The 19,167-nt window shown below is 34.8% G+C and overlaps 1 protein-coding gene across 11 annotated transcripts in view; it reads left to right on the top strand.

The window, feature by feature from the left end:
* The window catches only part of Atrx (ATRX chromatin remodeler), a 231,630-nt gene that overhangs the window by 36,849 nt on the left and 175,614 nt on the right, over positions 1-19,167 (top strand). For 7 of the 11 annotated variants that reach the window (XM_058584904.1, XM_058584905.1, XM_058584909.1 and 4 more), the window contains 2 exons: positions 3,729-3,807; positions 8,387-8,499. The exons of 1 other annotated variant lie outside the window; for it this stretch is intronic. In XM_058584904.1, the coding sequence (XP_058440887.1) occupies positions 3,729-3,807; positions 8,387-8,499 (192 nt within the window). Of the gene's footprint in view, positions 1-3,728; positions 3,808-8,386; positions 8,500-15,544; positions 15,612-19,167 lie in introns of those variants that run through there. 3 more of the 11 variants (XM_046462149.2, XM_058584908.1, XM_046462155.2) reach the window with 2 other exon arrangements.

Here is a 19,167-nt window from a genome sequence, read left to right as displayed (position 1 = left end):
AGTGGTTGGATCATAATCAGTTACAAAACAGGTCTGGATATACTGGAAGGCATACTCTACCTTTCTGATGCCATCCCACCTACCCACACGAGTCCAATCTTCTGGCCAGAGTCTTCCTTCCTCTTCTCTCCAACCCTAGCAATCATAGTATATTCTGTTTCTATAAGAATCTTTTTTTTTTTTTGGAGTTGGGGTTGAACCCATTGCTTCATGCATGTGAGACGAGCACTTTACCATTGAGCTACATCTCAGCCCTGTTTATATGAGTTTTACTGTTATAGAAACTCATGTAGGTAGAACCATGTAATATTTATTCTTGTATGACTGGCTTATTTCATTTGCCATAACATAATAATGTCTGCAAAGTTATTTATGTTTTTGCAAATATCAAGATATTTTTCTTGGGGCTGGGTTTGTGGCTTAGTAGTAGAGTACTTGCCTGGCATATGTGAGTCACTGGGTTCAATTCTCAACACCATATATAAATAAAATAAAGGTCTATCAGCAACTATACATATATATGTATGTATATATATTTAAAATATTTCTTTTCTTGTTTTTTTTTGTTTTTTTTTTTTACTAGAGATTGGACTCAGGGGCACTCAACCACTGAACCACATCCCCAGCCCTATTTTGTATTTTATTTAGAGACAGGGTCTCACTGAGTTGCTTAGGAACTTGCTAAATTGCTGAGACTGGTTTTGAACTCATGATCCTCCTAGCTCAGCCTCCTGAGTCGCTGGGATTATAGGCATGGGCCACTGTGTTCTGCTCTAACTAAATTTTTTTTTCTTATTTTTTAAAATATTTTTTTAGTTATAGGTGGACACAATACCTTAATTTATTTATATGTGGTGCTTAGGATCGAACTCAAGGCCTCACAAGTACAGCAGCTGAGCCACAACTCCAGCCCCCTCTAACTAACCGAAAAATTTTAACTGTTGACCAACCTTTACCTCAAACTCCCTGCTCCCATCTCAGCCTGTGGTGATCACCACTTTAACTTACTACTTCCGTGGGATCCAATTTTTAGATTTTTATACGAGTGAGATCATGCAGCATTTAGATTCATTTTGTTTTTTCTTATATTCTGTTTCACTTATGCTCTGGTCTTTATTATTTCTTTCCTTCTACCTATAATGGGTTTAATGTTTTTTTTTTCTTGTTTTTCTCGTTCTAGAGGCATAATTTTAGGTTCTTTTTTGAAATCTTTATTTTTTGATTGCTACAAACCTCCCTATTAGTCCAGTTTTGCTGTTTCCTATAGGATTTGGTATGATATGTTTCCATTTTCATTTGTCTCAAGAATTTTTGTGTGTCTTCTCATTTCTTCACTGATCCATTGGTTCTCAGAAGTATGTTGTTTGATTTCCACACATGTGAATTTTCCAGGGTTCCTATTATTATTAATGTCCAGTTTTATACCATTATTGTCAAAAAAGATAATAGAATATGATTTCAATCATCTTAAATTTGTTACGACTTACTTTGTAGCCTAACATATGATCTGCCTTGGAGAATGTTAAATATATTGATGAGAAGAATATGTATTCTTGTAGCTGTTGTGACCATTATTAGGTAAAATAAGTGTTCCTTGAAGGAGATAGCTAATTTAACAAGAGAGTACAGTGTCTTTTAAATATGCTTGATAAAGGGTGGTTCACCTCTTAGGTGGAACAGATAGGATAGCAGAAGATTTCATCATGGTACTCACAGTGGCACATGATTCAAGTTTGTGAATTGTTTATTTCTGGAATTTTACATTTAATATTTTTAGATCACAGCTGATTGCAGGTAACCGAAATTGCAGAAAGTGAAAGTATCAATAAGGGAGGGCTACTGTACCAACTACTTTCTCTTCACAATCAGTACATTGTGGACTTGAGTGATATTCTGTGAACTGATAAGATTATCAAGTCCTCTGTGGATCCAAATTATGGTAAAAATTCAATCAAAATGATGAGAGTGCACTATAGTCTCTACAATGTGAAAAATAAATTGCTTTAGAACCACATGACTAATTAATATTGATACTGTTGCCTACTGCTGCTGCTGCTTCTCTTGAGTGGGTCTGAGCAAAGGGAGGAAACAGGATTCACTGTGCTTCCTGGTCTATGTCCTCCTTCCCAGATTTGAAAATTTAAGCACAATCTTAGAAGTGAACACATAATCATACCCCATTAGATGCTAACAGATTACCTTAGCTCTAGAGATTCCATGAATCTATAGCAAACAATCTATGATAATTTTGAGTTCCACATATCCACAGTTTAATCACTGATACATTTTAGCTATTGAGGAAACCTAAGAGTTGAAAATTGATTCTGGTGAGTAAGATCAATAAATAGAGGCTCAATTCAAAATCAATCCAAATAATAAGTACTCTGTGATAATACCAAGAAGTATTAAAGAAAGAATAGCAACCTGGAGGAAGATATCTAGAAAAAGCAATATTAAAATGACAGCATTTAAATATTACAAGGCATTTTTAACAGCCAGGTATAGTATTAAAGACTTCAAATATATTATTTCATCTAGTCCTTAAAACAGCACTATGCACATTATATGTATAATATAACTGAGGTTCAAGTTAAATTGCTGAAAGTCACAGTAGAAGGAACAGTAGATTGGTATCTGACTAATATTAGAGCCCCTATACTTAACCATGTGCTTCTTTGACTTAGTGGCATTGAACTTGGTACATATACTTAGTGCCAATTATATAATAAAGGATGTACATGATAACTTCATTTCATATGATTAGCAACAGTTTGGAAGAAGCTATAGAAGGATTGATTTTTGTGTGCTGGTGACCCAGTGTGAGAAGGGATAAATGTGTCTATCTTAAAGGACTTCCTAATCTTATTGGACTTTTTATTTCCTTTTGTTTGGAGCATACATTTTTTATGAGTTTATTTTATTTATTTATTTTTATGTAGTGCTTAGAATTGAACCCAGTACCTAATATGTGCTAGGCAAATGCTCTACCACTGAGCCACAACCCCAGATCGACTTTTTGTCCTTTCTTTTTTTGTGGTGCTGGGGATCGAACCCAGGGCCTTGTGCATGCAAGGCAAGCACTCTACCAACTGAGCCATATCCCCAGCCCCTCTTTAAGTTTTGAGACAGGATTGTGTAGGACTTTGCTGTTTTTCTGAGGATGGGCTTGAACTTGCTATCCTCCTGTCTTATCCTCCTCAGCTGCTGAGATTATAGGTGTATGCCACCACTTCCAGGTCATTATTTAGCGATAATCTGTCTCAAAAATAAGATAATCAAAAATGCTGGGGGTGTAGCTTGGTGGTAAAGTGCACTGTGGTTTAATTTCTATTGATACACACACAAAGACAACAAGTTGGGTGCAGTGGTGCATGCCTATAAGCCCACTGGCTCGGGAAGCTGAGGCAGGAGGATTGCAAGTTCAAAGTCAGCCTCAGCAGTTTAGCAAGGCCCTACCTAAGCAACTTGGTGAGACCCTGTCTCTAAATAAAATACAAAATAGTGTTGGGGATGTTGCTGTGTGGTTAAGCGCCATGGGTTCCATCCCCAGTACCAAAACAAAACAACAAAACAAGAAGACCACACTTGCTCTGGTATTTTTGAAATGCCAATTTCAATAGAACATATACATTCCTAAGGATGATCTCTAAGATGTGATTCTAGAAAATAGATTTTAAAAATCTATCTCAGATCTTATATATGCAAATGATTATTTTCCTTTTTTGTAGTTATCCTGGAATGCCATAGAGATACCAATCATGATATCATTCCTGAGGACATTTATACCGAAGTCTACAATTTATTAAGGTAGACAGTTTGGCCAAAACTCTGGTTCCCCTTTAAGTGATTGTGCCTCATAACAGCTTTCCCAGTGTAATCTGGGTGGTGGTATTTTTTAAAGTCAATCCTGTGGTGATGCCTGCCACCAACATTACCCCTGTCTCCTGGGTGCTTCCGGTGCTTGCTAAGGTGGCTGTGGCCATGGCTCACGTGGTCTCTGTTTTTGGATGGCATGTCAGTGGCTGAGACAAAAAAGCTCAAGGACATTTTGAGAGCTCTCCTTTTGTAACCAGAATGGGCAACCTTATTTATGTTTCAAGTTTGTATTTTACCACTATTGTTTTAGCTGGTCTCATAATTTATACAGGATGAGTATCCCTTATCCAAAAATACTTGGGATCAGAAGTGTTTCACATTTTTAGTGTTTTTTAGATTTTGGAATATTGCATAGACTTTACAGGATGAACATCTTCAGTTCAAAAGTCTGAAATATTGAAATGTTTCAAAATCTCATTTTTTGAGCATTAATCTTGGGTTTTTGGATTACTGATGTTCAACCTACAATACAACACAAACATATTTATGCCTCAAAGTCCTGCCCACCGGAAAGAAAAAAATTCCACTGATTGTAGACATTTCATTTTATTTTTGTGATGTGATGGTACTATTGGTCTGCTATACTCATTTACCCACATTTTTGCTCCCACCTTTTTTGTGGTACTAGAGATTGAACTCAAGGGCACTCTACCACTGAGTCACCTTTCACCTTTTAAAAATTTAAGTTTTGAGACAGTGTTTTGCTAAGTTGCTGAGGCTGGCCTCAAACTTGTTATCCATCTCACTCAGCCTCCCTAGTTATTGGGTTTGCAGGTATGCATCACCAGGCCTGACTTTTCTGTAACATAATCCTTGATTACTCACTATATGTGAATTTATGCAATAGAGCTTGCTTTTGTGGTTGAATCATTGTAATTTCTGGGACTGAGTGGGAGATCAAAATTCTGCAGGTTTGCTATACTTTCATTTCTAGAGAACCACTTTTCTTTGGTGATCTATTGGTTGGATAAGGTAATTATTACTATTTTGAATTTTGGTTCAAGGAATTTTGCATGCCGTGGACCCTGAGCATCTTTTCCTCAGGTTCCATTTTCTAACAACATACTTATGGACATGACCTAACCATAATAGTTTTGTATATCTCTTTTCCAAAAGAAGGGTTTTGGCAAAAAGTATCTTTATTATATAGGGAAACGTCATTTCATACTTTTGTAAAACCATCTTCTCGACCAAAGAAAACAACCAAATACCACACCCAGAAATCCACTAGTAGCATGTCTACTACATTTTCTTTTTCTTTTTTTCCTTCTCTATATATCTTGGATTATTCCTAACTAAATGCACAAAAATCATGTAGTAAGGCCACTGGCCTTGAGGTCTCACTGTGCTGCTGCTTGAGTGGAGGTGGTGCCTGTCCAGAAAGGCCTGACTTAGCTGCAGCTTCATTCACAGTATTTGAATGTGTTCTTTTGATTACTCATGAAGTTTTCCCCCATAATAGTTCTGTATAATAAATGTTTATTCCTGTATTTTTGTAAATTTTCACATTAGTTTACCTTTTAAGTTGATTGTGGAGTTTTTTGGAGGTGCCTACATAGCTTTTGTGGTGGTGCTGTTTTTTGTTTTTTTTTTTTTTTTTTTTCCCAGTTAAAAAGAAATGTATCTTCTTGAATATCCGGCCTTATTTTTTTAATATTTATTTTTTAGTTGTAGTTGAACACAAATACCTTTATTTTATTTATTTATTTTTATGTGGTGCTGCGGATCAAACCCAGTGCCTTGCACATGCTAGGTAAGCACTCTACCACTGAGCCACAACCCCAACCCTCCATCCTGATTTTAGGGTCATTTTTAAAAATATTTTTTAGTTGTAGGTGAACACAATACTTTTATTTTATTTTTATGTGGTGCTGAGGATCGAACCCAGTGCCCCACACGTGCTAGGTGAGCTTTCTACCAGTGAGCCACAGCCTCAGCCCTTGAACCCGGGCCGCACGCATGCCAGGCGAGCGCGCTACCGCTTGAGCCACATCCCCAGCCCTAGAGTAATTTTTTATGGAAATAAAATTCATGTAGCATAAAAGCCATCATTTTAACCATTTAATAATATACAGTTCAGTGTTTAAGTAAATTCACAATGTTTTGCAACCATTTCTACTACCCTAATTCTAAAATATTTTATCACTCTAAAAATGGTGTCCTTTATTTCCCAATTCTCCCTCTCTCTATCTTTAGCCATTACTGATTTGCTTTCTGTTTTTGTGGACTTGACTATTCTGGACAGTTCATAGATATAAGTGGAGTAATACTTGAAATGTATGTTTTCTTTAGCATATTGTTTTTCTTGAACTCAGGGGCACTTGACCACTGAGCCACATACCCAGCCTTATTTTGCATTTTGATTTAGAGACAGGATCTCACCGAGTTGCTTAGCACCTCGCTGTTGCTGAGGCTGGCTTTGAACTCAAAATCCTCCTGGGCTGCTGGACTTACAGGCATGCGCTACTGTACCTGACTAGCGTGTTGTTTTCAATGACCATGCATGTTTTAGCAAGTATCAATATTCAGTATTTCATTCCTTTTTATTGGGATGTAAATTTCATGGATTACACCTCATTTTGTTTATTCACTTATCAGTTGCTTCCCTCTTTCTTGCTGTTAAGGAAAATGCTGCTATGAATATTTTTATACAATTTTTATTTCCATGTGTGGGCATATCTTTTTATTTGTTTTGGGGTATATATCTGTAAGTAAAATTGCTGGGTCATTTTCATTACTCTATTTGACTTTTTTCCCCCAGTTCCTAGGTATCAGAACCAAGACTAAGGTATCAGAACCAAGACTGGCCTCAAACTTGCAATCATCCTGCTTCAGCCTCCCAGTTATGTGGGATTACAGGCTTGTGCCACTTCATCCAGTTTCTCTGCCCATTTTTAATTTGAAATTTTTTTAAAAGTTTAATTTTGAGAATTTATTATGTATTCTGGATACTGCACCCTTTTGAGATATATTGTTTAACAATGTTTTTCTCCTATTGTGTGGGTTGTTTTCACTTTTTTTTTAAACTTAGAAAAGTTGTGAATTTTGATGGAGTCATATTTTTCCTGTTGCTTTAAAGTTTGGATAATCTAATTTTACTAAAAATGGGGTATTTATTTTCTGCATTTAAACTTTAAATTCTCTGTAACCCTGTTGGATTATTATATAATTTAACTTTATGCTATAAAATTTGTTTCATAAATATTTCCCTGAAAATCTAAACTCTTCCAAGTCCTAGTCTATGTTTTATTTATCTGTCAGTGAGATATACAATTAAACTGTGCCAAGCAGAAGATAGTATAATTATAAAAAATACTTCAGAGACCTCCAAGATAGTAAATGTTCAGTAAATATATTTGCTAAATTACTGATACTTTTTGAAAATTTTAAGAAAATTTTTAGTTGTAGATGGACACAATACCTTTATTTTTTATTTTTATGTGGTGCTGAGGATCCAACCTAGTGCCTCATACACGTGAGGCAAATGCTTTACCAGCCAGCCCTAAATTACTGATACTTACAATGAATAGGAAAAAAAAAGTTTTGCTTCCCTTATTTTGGATGTTGCCAAGTTTAAATCTTTCTTGAAAAGCTGTTTTGGTTCTAAGGCTTTTCCATATATAGCCTGTATACAAGAAAGAGAAAATAATGACTAAAATGTTTAATGATAGTATGATAAGATTTGTAGAAGGGCCTGCTATTAATAGTGAAAAAAGGTAGTTACAGTTAAAATTTAAAAAAATTTTCCCCTATTTTTTAAAAATATGTATTTTATTTAGTTGTAGGTAGGCACAATACCTTTATTTTATTTTTATTTTAAAAAAATTTTATTTGTTGATAAACCTTTATTTTATTTATATGCTGTTCTGAGAATTGAACCCAGTGCCTCACACATGCCAGGCAAGTATGCTAACTCTGAGCCCCAGCCCTAGCCCCTCCCTCATAAAAAAAAAAAAAAACAACACTCTTGTCATAGGAAAGTTTATTTTCAAATTTAAAAAAAAAATTTTAGTTGCCAATGGACTTTTTTTTTTTTTTTAATTTATTGATACATGGTGTTGAGGATCAAACCTGGTGCCTCACACATGCTAGGCAAGCACTCTGCCACTGTGTCACTACCCCAGCTGGGAAAGTTTATTTTTGTCAAAAATTAGGTTAAGGATAATATTTTATGATCCATTTAAAATGATTTAACAGAAAGTAAAGTGTAACTAACTTTGTTTAAACACACAGAACATTTAAAGTTCTCAATATCTTGGAAGTGTTTAGTGAGTAATATGAGCAGTTTCCTTAAATGATATTTAAAGCCTGGGTAAGTGTATGGTTAGGTTGCATTACTTATATTTTTATATATCTCCAAGAGATAAAATTCAATTCCTTTAATTTTTACTTTGAATATGCATACTCTCAGAATATTAATAGTGTAGATAGGTTTTTAGTTTGTTAGAGATTTTTATTTAAATACATGGCAGGCTAATTAAGCAAATTCTTCAAATTTTTGTTTTGATAGTGAAAGCAAGTTGAATACATTGGTGCAGAAGCTTCATGACTTCCTGGCACACTCATCAGAAGAATCTGAAGAAACAAGTTCTCCTCCACGACTTGTGATGAACCAAAGCATTGGTAAATTGAAATTGAACCTGCTTATCTTATAGTCTTTTAAAAAATTATATTTGGAGGATATATAGCTTTTAAAGAATTTTAATTTATGAGCCAGGTGTGGTGGCACATGCCTGTAATCCCAGTGGCATGGGAGGCTGAGACAGGAAGATTGTGGAATGCAAAGCCGCCTCAGCAATGTAGTGAGGCCTAAACGACTTGGCAATACTCTGTAAATAAAAAGTATATATATATATAAAAAGGACTGGGGATGTGGTTTAGGGGTTAAGTGTCCCTGGGTTCAATTCCTGGTACCAATTTTTTTTTTTTTTCAATTTGTGGAAAATGAGATTAGCAAGCTTTATAAGAGCCCCTCTTGTGTATTTTTGCTAGGATCTGACATGAGATTTTAATTTGGGCAAGTAAAAATGTAATTTTGTATTTTATTGTAGTAACTTGGAGAAGGAAGCACTTAATATGGTTTTATGTATAATTAGAAGAAGTGGGAGTAGTATAGAAATATTTATCCTTGTAGTTACTCATGTATTAGGAATTAAAATTTTATGTTGTTTGAGAACATCTCTGATTACATTTTGTGAATTTTTTTTTTATAAAACTACTTAAGTAGTTTACCTCCCTTTCTCTTTTATAAAAAATCCTGTGTAATGTGATGATTACCAGTTTTAGGTAGTTATACTTGGTGGTTGGAGAAAAGTTATGTAGAAAAAATAAAAATCAGAGTGAAGTTCAGCTATATGTATAATTAAGAGTTCCAGAAGGAGAGAAGAGTGAGAATAGGTCAGAAGACAAATTTTCTAAAGACCATAAAAGACATCAAGGCATAGATTTAAGGAGTACTGTGAGTCCTAACCCTGAATAAATATAAAGAAAACAACGTCTAGTTATATCATATGAAATTCAAAGAGTAAAACTAAGAAAATATAATTAGCTAGAGGAAAATGATATTAATTTCAAAGGAACAAAAGTAATATTGATGACTTAGCAGAAATGATAGAAAATAAATGACAATGAAATAATTTCTTTAAAGTGCCAAATGAAAAAAATTGTGAAGGTATAATTCTGTATTCAGCAAAAACATCCTTTTAAAATGTTTAAATGAAGGGTGGAATGAAGACATCTCTAGACAAAGTAAGAACTTGATGTCAACAGACCTAAACTAGAGGAAATATCTTTATACTAGAAGAAATTAAGGGTTTTCTGAAATCAGAAGGGAAATTATTTGAAATAGGAAAACCAGAATATAGGATATAATAAATAATAATGGGGAAGGTAAAATAGGTGGGTAAAACTTTATATAATAGACTATTATCTAATCTACTGTCCCTATTTTTTTATGTTTTGTCTCAATGATGTTTGTAGGTAAGGTTTTTTGCCCCTATGTCTAGGATCCAGTTCAAAATTACACATTGCTTAAATTGACATGTCTCTGTATTCTTTTTAAATACAAAACAGTTTCTCTGTCTTTCAGGACCAAGAATTTTTCTTTTTGTGGTACTGGGGATTAAACCTGGGGATGCTGTACAACTGAGCCTCATCCCCAGTCCTTGTTTTTTTTTTTTTTTTTTTTTTTTTTGTCATTTTAGACAGGATCTAAGTTGTCAAGGTTGACCTTGAACTTGTGGTCCTCCATCCTTAGCTACCACATTGATGGGGTTGTAGGAGCACACCATTGTGCTCCTTTGCCATGAATTTTTTGACAAGTGTAGGTCTATTACTTTGTGAATGGGCCTGTTTAATTATGATTAGATTTAGCGTATATTTTTTGTCAGGAGTACTATGTAAAGTGGTATTACAGTCTTCTCAGTAAGTGCATCATATTGCAAGATACATGGTAGGATTTGTCCTTTTTTGGGTAATATTAATTTAGGTTATTAGTTATAATTGTGCTTGTTAGATTAATCTATAAAGACTAATTTATAAAATTATGATTTATTTTTTTTTCTTTTTTAGTACCAGAGATTGAACTCAGGGGCACTTAACCAGCTATTATAACTATGCCCAAGTGCAAAAAACAAATATGTGATTGAACAGATAGGAAATTCCACTAAGAAATATAAGAAAACCAATTTGAAATTCACTAACTGAAGAATTTATTTATTTACTTTTTGTGGTACTTGGAATTGATCTCAGAGGTACTCTATGATTGAGCCACATTCCCAGCTCTCTTTATTTTATTTATGTTTGAGGCAAGCCTCGAACTTGGTGATCCTCCTGCTTTAGCCTGCTAAGCACTGAAGAATTAATTTCTGAAAAACAAGTTATTGTATTTAACTAGACACTAGAGATAGCAGAAATGCCAATGATTTGGTGATAGGCTAATAGAAATTATCCACTCTGATAAAAAGCAAACATTACAAAATGTACAGACCAATTTGCTCGTCAAATCATCTCCCCAAGAAACAACTATAAAACTGGACAGTTATCAACCAAACGTATGTAAAGAATAGAAATGTTACTGTAATCCCAGTGATGTGGGAGGCTCAAACCCAGGAGGATCACAAGTTTGAGGCTAGCCTCAGCAATTTAGTGAGACCCTCTTTCTTGATAACAGAATAGACTGGGGATGTAGCTCAGTGACAGAGAGCCCCTGGATTTGATCTTTAGTACTAAAAAAAAAAAAGTGTTGGTTTGGAGATATAACTCATTGGTGTGCTACCTGGCATATGTGAAGCCCTTAGTTAAAGCCCCACCTAGTACTGAAAGAGGGAGGGAGGAAAAAGAATTTACTTGTACTCAGGGAAAATTATGAGTAAAACTTCTTAATCAGTTTTGTTTGTATATTAATCTTGAATATATTTTGCTAGAGTTTTACCTATACATTTACATTTTTGCAGGTTTTTTGGAGAAGGATTATGCTATGTTGCCCAAGCTGCCTTCAAACTCCCTAGATTCAAGTGATCATGTTGTCTCTGGAACTATAGGTGCATTCCAGTGCGCCTAGCTTGTATGCTATTTTAACTTTTATTGTTTTTAAATTTGATAATCCTAGTTGTTCATTGCTGGTATGTAGGAATTCAGTGGACTTTTTAATGTTGACTTTGTATCCTATGAACTTCTTGAACTCAGTTATTTGTTCCAGGATTCTCCCCGGCTTGTAGATTCTTTGGGATTTTCTACTTCGACATTCATGTTGTCTCAGTAGGGGCAGTTTTCTTTCCATCTTTGTGTCTGATTTCCTTTTTTCCTCATTATTCTGGTTAGGACTTCTTGTATTTTAAAGTATTACATTTAAGAAGAAGATTAATAGAAGACCATGGTATTCTTAGTCTTCGTGGGAAATCATTCAGTCTTTCACAATTAAGTTTGATGTTTATTGTGTAGATTTCTTATAGGTGCTCTGTATCAAGTATTGGGTATTCCCCTGTACTTCCAGTTTGCTGACTTTTTAAAAACTGAGTTTTTATTGAGATAATTGTAGACTCACATGTGGTAGTACCAACTGATACAGAGAAATCTCTTTGTTTAGTTTCTCCTAATTGTGACATTCTATAAAATAGTAATGAAATATTACCAGAACACTGGTGTTTGTAGAATCTACCAGTCTAAAAATCTGTTTCCTCAGTTTTCCTTGTACTTGTGTGTGCTTACTACAAGACATTACAACTTTTTTAAAATTTATTTTTTAGTTGTAGTTGGGCATAATATCTTCATTCTATTAATCAATTTATTTATTTTATGTGGTGCTGAGAATCGAACCCAGGGCCTTGCACATGCTAGGCGAATGCTCTCCTGCTGAGCCACAACCCCAGCCCCTGTGATATACAATTTTATTACATATTATTGATTCATGTGTGTACTACTGTTGTCAAGATATAGAACAGTTCCATTCTGACAGGCTTCCTACTTTGCCCTCCTCCCATTTTTTTGGTACTGGGGATTAAACTCAGTGCCTTGAACATGCTGAGTGCTCTGTCACTACACCCCAGTCCTTTTTCTTAAATTTTGAGATAGGGTCTCACTAAGTTGCCCAGGCTGACCTCAAACTTAGATTCTCCTGCTTCAGCCTCCTAAGTACCTGGAATCACAGGTGAGCACCATTATACTTAGCTCCCATAGTACCCTTTTATAATCACAATCACCACCTTCCCCCTGCCTTTCCTGTGTCTAACACCTGGCAATGACTAATCTGTCCTCCATTTAAAATTTTTGTCATTTCAGAAATGTTATATGAATTGCTTTATATAGTTTATCATGTTTTCAGATTTTTTATCATCTAGCATATTTTTTTGGTGATTCATCCTAGTTGTCATATTAGCAACAATCCTCTCCTTTTTATTGAACATTAGAATTCATAATAGAAATACCACAGTTTATTTATCTTTTATTTTTTTAGTGTTTTTTTTTTTTTTTGCCTCTCCCATTCTCTCTTTTTTTAGAGAGAGAGAGAATTTTTTTTTAATATTTATTTTTTAGTTTTCGGCGGACACAACATCTTTGTTTGTATGTGGTGCTGAGGATCGAACCTGGGCTGCACGCATGCCAGGCGAGTGTGCTACCACTTGAGCCACATCCGCAGCCCCCGAAATACCACAGTTTAACTGTTCAGCCTGTGAAGTACCTCTGGGCTGATTCTAGATTTGAGTTGTTACAATTAAAACTGCAAAATAAAGATATTGTGTCCAACCAACTACAACCAAAAAATAAATGTTAAAAAAAAAAAAAAACTGCTGTGAATATGTATGTACAGGTTCTTGTATAAACCTAAGTTTTTATTTCTCTGGGATAAATGCCCAGGAGTACAGTTGGTTATATTATGGTTTCATGTTGATTTTTTTTTTAAAAGAAACTCCTAAGCTGTTTTCCAGAGTGGCTATGCCATTTTATATTTCCATGGCAATTTATGAATGATTCAATTTCTGCATCTTTGCCAACATTTTTTTTTAGTTGTAGAGGCACACAATACCTTTATCTTTTTTTTTTTTACGTTTTACTTCTTTGTTTTCTTTAATTGTCAATGAACCTTTATTTTGTTTATTGATTTATTTATATGTGGTGCTGAGAATCAAACCCAGTGCCTCACACATGCTAGGCAGGTGCTCTACCACTGAGCCACAATCCCAGCCCCTATCTTATTTAATTATTTTTCTTAATGTGGTGCTGAGGATCGAACCCAGTGCTTCAAACATGCTAGGCAAGCACTCCACTACTGAGCTACAACCTCAGGCCCTCTTTGCCAACATTTGATGTTGACATTATTTTTAAAATTTTAGATAGTCTAATATTTAACAATACCTCATTGTGGCTTGTGTGGGGGAGGGGTCATGAGAAATTGAACCTAGGGGGACTCTACACCTGAGCTATATCCCCAGACCTTTTTATTTTTTATTGTGAGATAGGTTCTCCCAACGTTATCTGGGCTGGCCTTGAACTTGCAAAGCTCCTGCCTTAGCCTCCCAAATAAATGAAATTACAGATACGTACTGGACTCATTGTGGTTTTAATTTACAATTTCCTTAATGGGGGTTTAATATAAATTTTTAACTTAAGAGGAGATAAAATTTACTTACTGTACCACTGACCCGTTTAAAACATACAATTCCATGGTTTATAGTATATTCATAGATGAAACAATTACCACAGTTAATTTTAGAACATTTTTATATCAAAAGGTCATCCCTAAACCCTTTAACTCTAATCAGTTATGTACTTTCATATCTTTATAGATTTCCCTATAATAAACTTCCATATGAATGACATGATAAATATGTGGTGTTTTGTGACTGATTTTTTTTTAACTTAGCAAAACATCTTCAAGGTTCTTCCATGTTGCATTATATATTAGTACTTTGCTTTGGGTGGGATGTAGCTTAGTGGTAGAATACTGGCCTAGTGTGCATGGAACTCTGAGTTCCATTCCTTGTCCCTCCCTCCAAGAAGGTACCTTGTTCCATTTTATGGCCAAATATCTATTATATGTATGTGTTCACATGTGTGCGCGCACAAACACATCACACACTGCATTTATTTATCCTTTGATCCATTTATGGGCATTTGGCTTATTCCCACCTTTTGATTATTATGAACAATGTTATCATAAACATTTGTGTAAAATTTTGTATGTGGCCATATATTTTCATGTTCCCGAATATAGGGTTGGGTTATATGGCGACATTTTTAAATGTTTGAGGAAGCATCAAACTGTTTTCTAAAGTGTCTATACTATTTTATAATCCCACCAGTCGTACATGATGTTTCTGATTTCTCGGCACCCATTTTGAATGTTATTATTTGACTTTTTGATTCTAGCCATTCAAGTGAATGTCAAATAGCATCTCATTGTGGTTATGGTTTTCAGTTGCCTGATGGCTAAAGATATAGAGCATGGTTTTGAGTATGTATTGTATGTACTCTTTGGAGACATGTTTGTTCAGATTCTTTGCTCACTTTTAAAATATGCATTTATCTTTCCATTTATCAATGGAAAGATAAATGCATATTTATGAGCCTTCTTTATATATTTTATGTTTTTATTGTGGTAAAGTAAGTAACAGAGAATGTATTATTTGAACTGACTTTAAGTGTATAGTTCTGTAGTATTAATTACAGTTAGTGTGTAACTCTTGCCACAATCCATCTCTAAAATGTTTTCATGATCCCCAATTAAAGTTCTGTACTCATAAAGCAACAGCTTCCCAGTCTTCTCTCTCAGCCCTGGCAATTATCATTCAATATTGTCTTTATGAATTTGACTATAGAATCCCATTTTATATTAAGGGATTCCTAAAATATTATGAACCTTGTATTTACTTTTTTCCCCTTATACAGTCATATCTGTGATAAACTCACCTTTTTATTTAATAGGAACACTTTGTAGGTTTTCTTTCGACTGTTCAAATTGCTCACATCAGGCCATTGTTACATAAAGTAAACACAAATGCTTATGACCAAGTTGACTACTAAGTGACTAAAAATATGGGAACTGTATACAGTGTGAATACACTGGACAAAAGGATGATTCATGTCTCTGGTGGGAAGGAGTAGGATCATTCAATATTTAATCATATTATTCAGAATGGTACATAACTTAATTCTTATGAATTGTGCCCAGGTGTGAAAATGAATCCCTGTAATCCTAGCTATGTGGGAGGTTGAGACACAAGGATCCCTTGTTTGAGGTGAGCCTACAGAAATTTGGGAGACCCTGTCTCAAAATAAATTTAGAAAAGGGTTAGGGATGTAGCTCAGTGGTAGAGCATCTGCCTAGGAGGTATAAGTCCTTGGGTTTGTTTAATCCCTAGTACTATGAGAGTGGGGGGACTTATAAATAGTTATTGAAGTTTTTATTTATTAAATATTGAACCACAGTTATCATGGCTAACTTAAACTGCAGAAAGTGAAACTTTGGATAAGGGTAGACTATTGTATGCTAGGAACCTCAGGTAAGTGGAGTCATAGTCTTTGCCCTTTTGTGTCTAACAACTGTTATTTAGCATAATATCTTGAAGGTTTATCCAGATTGTACTATGTATCACAATTTCCTTTTTAAAGCTTAATAGTATACCACATTTTATTCATCTTTCTTTGAACACTTCGTTTACATATGTGATTTGAAAATATTTTGCCCCATTCTATGATTTATCCTTAATTGAAGTACAAAATGTTTTTTAAAAACTATATATTTTAGATGTTGATGGACCTTTATTTGATTTATTTATTTATATTTAGTGCTGAGAATAGAACCCAGTGCCTCACACATTCTAGGCAAGCACTCTTAACACTGAGCCACAACCCCAGCCCCCTATACCTTTATTTTTATGTGGTGCTGAGGATTGAACCCAGTGCCTTACATGTGAGAGGCAAGCGCTCCACCTGAGCTACAACCCCAACCCCTAATCTTTTGTTGTGATGAAGTCTAAATTTACCTATTTTTAAATTTTGATGCTCATGCTTTTGTTGTCATATATAAAAATCCATTACCAAATCCAAGGTCATAAAGGACTCCCTACCCCCTAGTTTCTTCTAAGAGCTTTTTTTTTTTTTCAGTACTTGGGATTGAACCCAGGAGTGCTTAACCACTAAGCCACATCCCCAGCCTTTTAAAAAATATTTTATTTAGATACATGGTCTCACTGAGTTGTTTAGGGCCTCATCCTCCCCAGCCACTGTGATTACAGGTGTGCACCATTGTGCCTGGCTATTCTAAGAGTTTTATTCATTTAATTCTTATATTTATGTCCTGTATATATCCTGAGTTAATTGTTTTATATATGGTGTGAAGTGGGAAGTCAACTTTATTATTTCATAGAGGCTCTCTAGTTGTCCTAGCACATTTTCTTGAGAAATGATCTTTCTCTATTGAATGATCCTGGCACCCTTACAAAAATCAGTTGGCTGTATCAATAGGAGCTTATTTCTGGACTCTCAGTTTTGTTCCATTGATCTGAATGAGTATGAATCTTCCTTTTTAAAATTTATTTAGTTTTTGAGATTATTTGCTTAATTTCAATTCTTTCAATTTTATATGAAGACTGTGTGTGTGTGTGTGTGTGTGTGTATGTGTGTATGTGTGTAGGTAGGTATTGAACCCAAGGCCTAGCACATGGTAATCATGCATTCTACCACTGAGGTATACCCCCATCCACCATATGAATTTTAAGAATAAGCCTGTCAGTTTTTACAAAGAATTCTCTCTGGATTCTGGCAGGGATAGCATTTTTTTTTTTTTGAAATTTATGATGTAGATGGATACGAAATATTTATTTTTATTTATTTATTTTTTTATGTGGTGCTGAGGATCGAACCCAGGGTCTCACATGTGTGGGGCAAGCGTTCTACCACCGAGCCACAACCCCAGCCCAGGGATAGCATTTTTTTTTCCTACAGATTAGTGTGAGGAGTGTTGCTGTCATAGTGAGTGTAAGGTGTTTTTCCTTTAACTTAGATCTTCTTTAATTTCTTTCAACTATGTCTTATAGTTTTCAAAGAATAAGCTTTATAGACTTTTTTGATGTATGGAGGATCTTTGTTCTTTAGCCTGGCTCTAAACTCCTGGACTCTAGGAATTCTCCTGCTTCAGCTTCCCTATTACCTGGGATTAAAGGCATGCACCACTTTACCAGGCAGGTTTTTGCTTCCTTTTGTTAAATTTATTTCCAAGTATTTTATTTCTTTTGATTCTGTTATTTCCTTACTTTCGTTTTCAGATCACTCATCACAAATATGAAGACATACAATTGCTTTGTGTATATTGTATCCTTCAACCTTTCCAAACTTATTTATTGATTCTAATAGTATTTTTAGTGGATTGTTTTGAGTCTTCTGTACATACAAGATAATGTCATCTGCATAGGGATTGTTTTACATCTTCCTTTTCAATGTTGATGGCCTTTTATTTATTTTTTTTTCTTGCCTACTTGTTCTGGCTAGAAACTCTTGTGCAAAGTTGAGAGTAGAATTGGCAATAACAGATTTTCTTGTCTTATTCTTGATCTTAAAAGGAAATCATTCAGTTTTTCACAATTAATTATGAAGTTACCTGTGGGGGTTTTATAGATTTTTGGTAATGTTTCTTTTTTTAAAATTAAAAAGCAGACATTTGGTGGAGCTGCTTTATGTTATTTTTGAGCTGTTTTAGATTAACAACAAATTTGAGTGAAAATACAGTGAGTTTCAATATGTTCCTGTCCTCCCACATCTTCCCTTACTGTCAACAGGTTTTTTTTTTTTTTTTTTTTGATACCAAGGATTGTTCCCAGAGGAATTCTTCCACTGAACTACATCCCTATCTATCTATCTATCTATCAATCAATCTTGAGACAGGGTCTCCCTAAGCAAGTTGCTGAAGCTGGCCTCAAACTTTGCCTTTTTCAGAATGTCATGTAGTTAGAATCATACATATGCATCCTTTCTAGATTGGCTTCTGTAACTTAGTAATATGCTTTTAGGTTTACTCTAGGTCTTTTTGAGGCTTGAATAGTTCATTTCTTTTTAGCTCTGAAATATTCCAATGTCTGGATGTGCCACAGTTTAGTTTTCCATTCACCTTCCAAAGGACATCTTGACTGCTTCCAAGTTTGACAATTATGAATAAACCTTCTTATAAAGAGTTTTACATAATAAAAATTTATATAAAATGCTTATAAATCTATGTGCAGATTTTTGTGTATTTTTGTTTTCAATTCCTTTGCGTAAATTAACATGTAGCTAGATCATAGTAAGAGTGTGTTTAGGTTTTTAAAAAGCTAAATTTACCCTGTGTTTGGTGGTACTTGTCTGTAATCCCCAGTATTGCCAGAACCAAAGTAAACAAAAAACTGCCAAGCTATCTTCCAAAGAATTTGTACCATTTTACATTTTCACTAGCAGTAAATGAGAGTTCCTGATGCTTTACATCCTTACCAGCCTTTGGTGTTCTCAGTATTTTGGATTTTGACCATTATAATAGGAGTGTACAGGTTTTTCATTGCTCTTATTTTATTTTTTTTAAGAGAGAGTGAGAGAGGAGAGAGAGAGAGAGAGAATTTTAATATTTATTTTTTAGTTATCGGCGGATACAACATCTTTGTTTTGTATGTGATGCTGAGGATCGAACCCGGGCCGCACGCATGCCAGGCGAGCGCGCTACCGCTTGAGCCACATCCCCAGCCCCTCTTATTTCATTTACTCATTTTTTTTGTGTGTGGTACTGGGGATTTAGCTCAGGGGTGCTTTACCACTGAGCTACACCCCTAT

The sequence above is a fragment of the Marmota monax genome, unplaced genomic scaffold, assembly GCF_021218885.2.
Source record: "Marmota monax isolate L192 unplaced genomic scaffold, Marmota_monax_Labrador192_F-V1.1 WCK01_AAM20220418_F8-fsc00192, whole genome shotgun sequence".
NCBI lineage: Eukaryota > Metazoa > Chordata > Mammalia > Rodentia > Sciuridae > Marmota > Marmota monax.
Note: the sequence above shows the minus strand (reverse complement) of the source record. Positions and strands in the feature narration are given on the sequence as shown.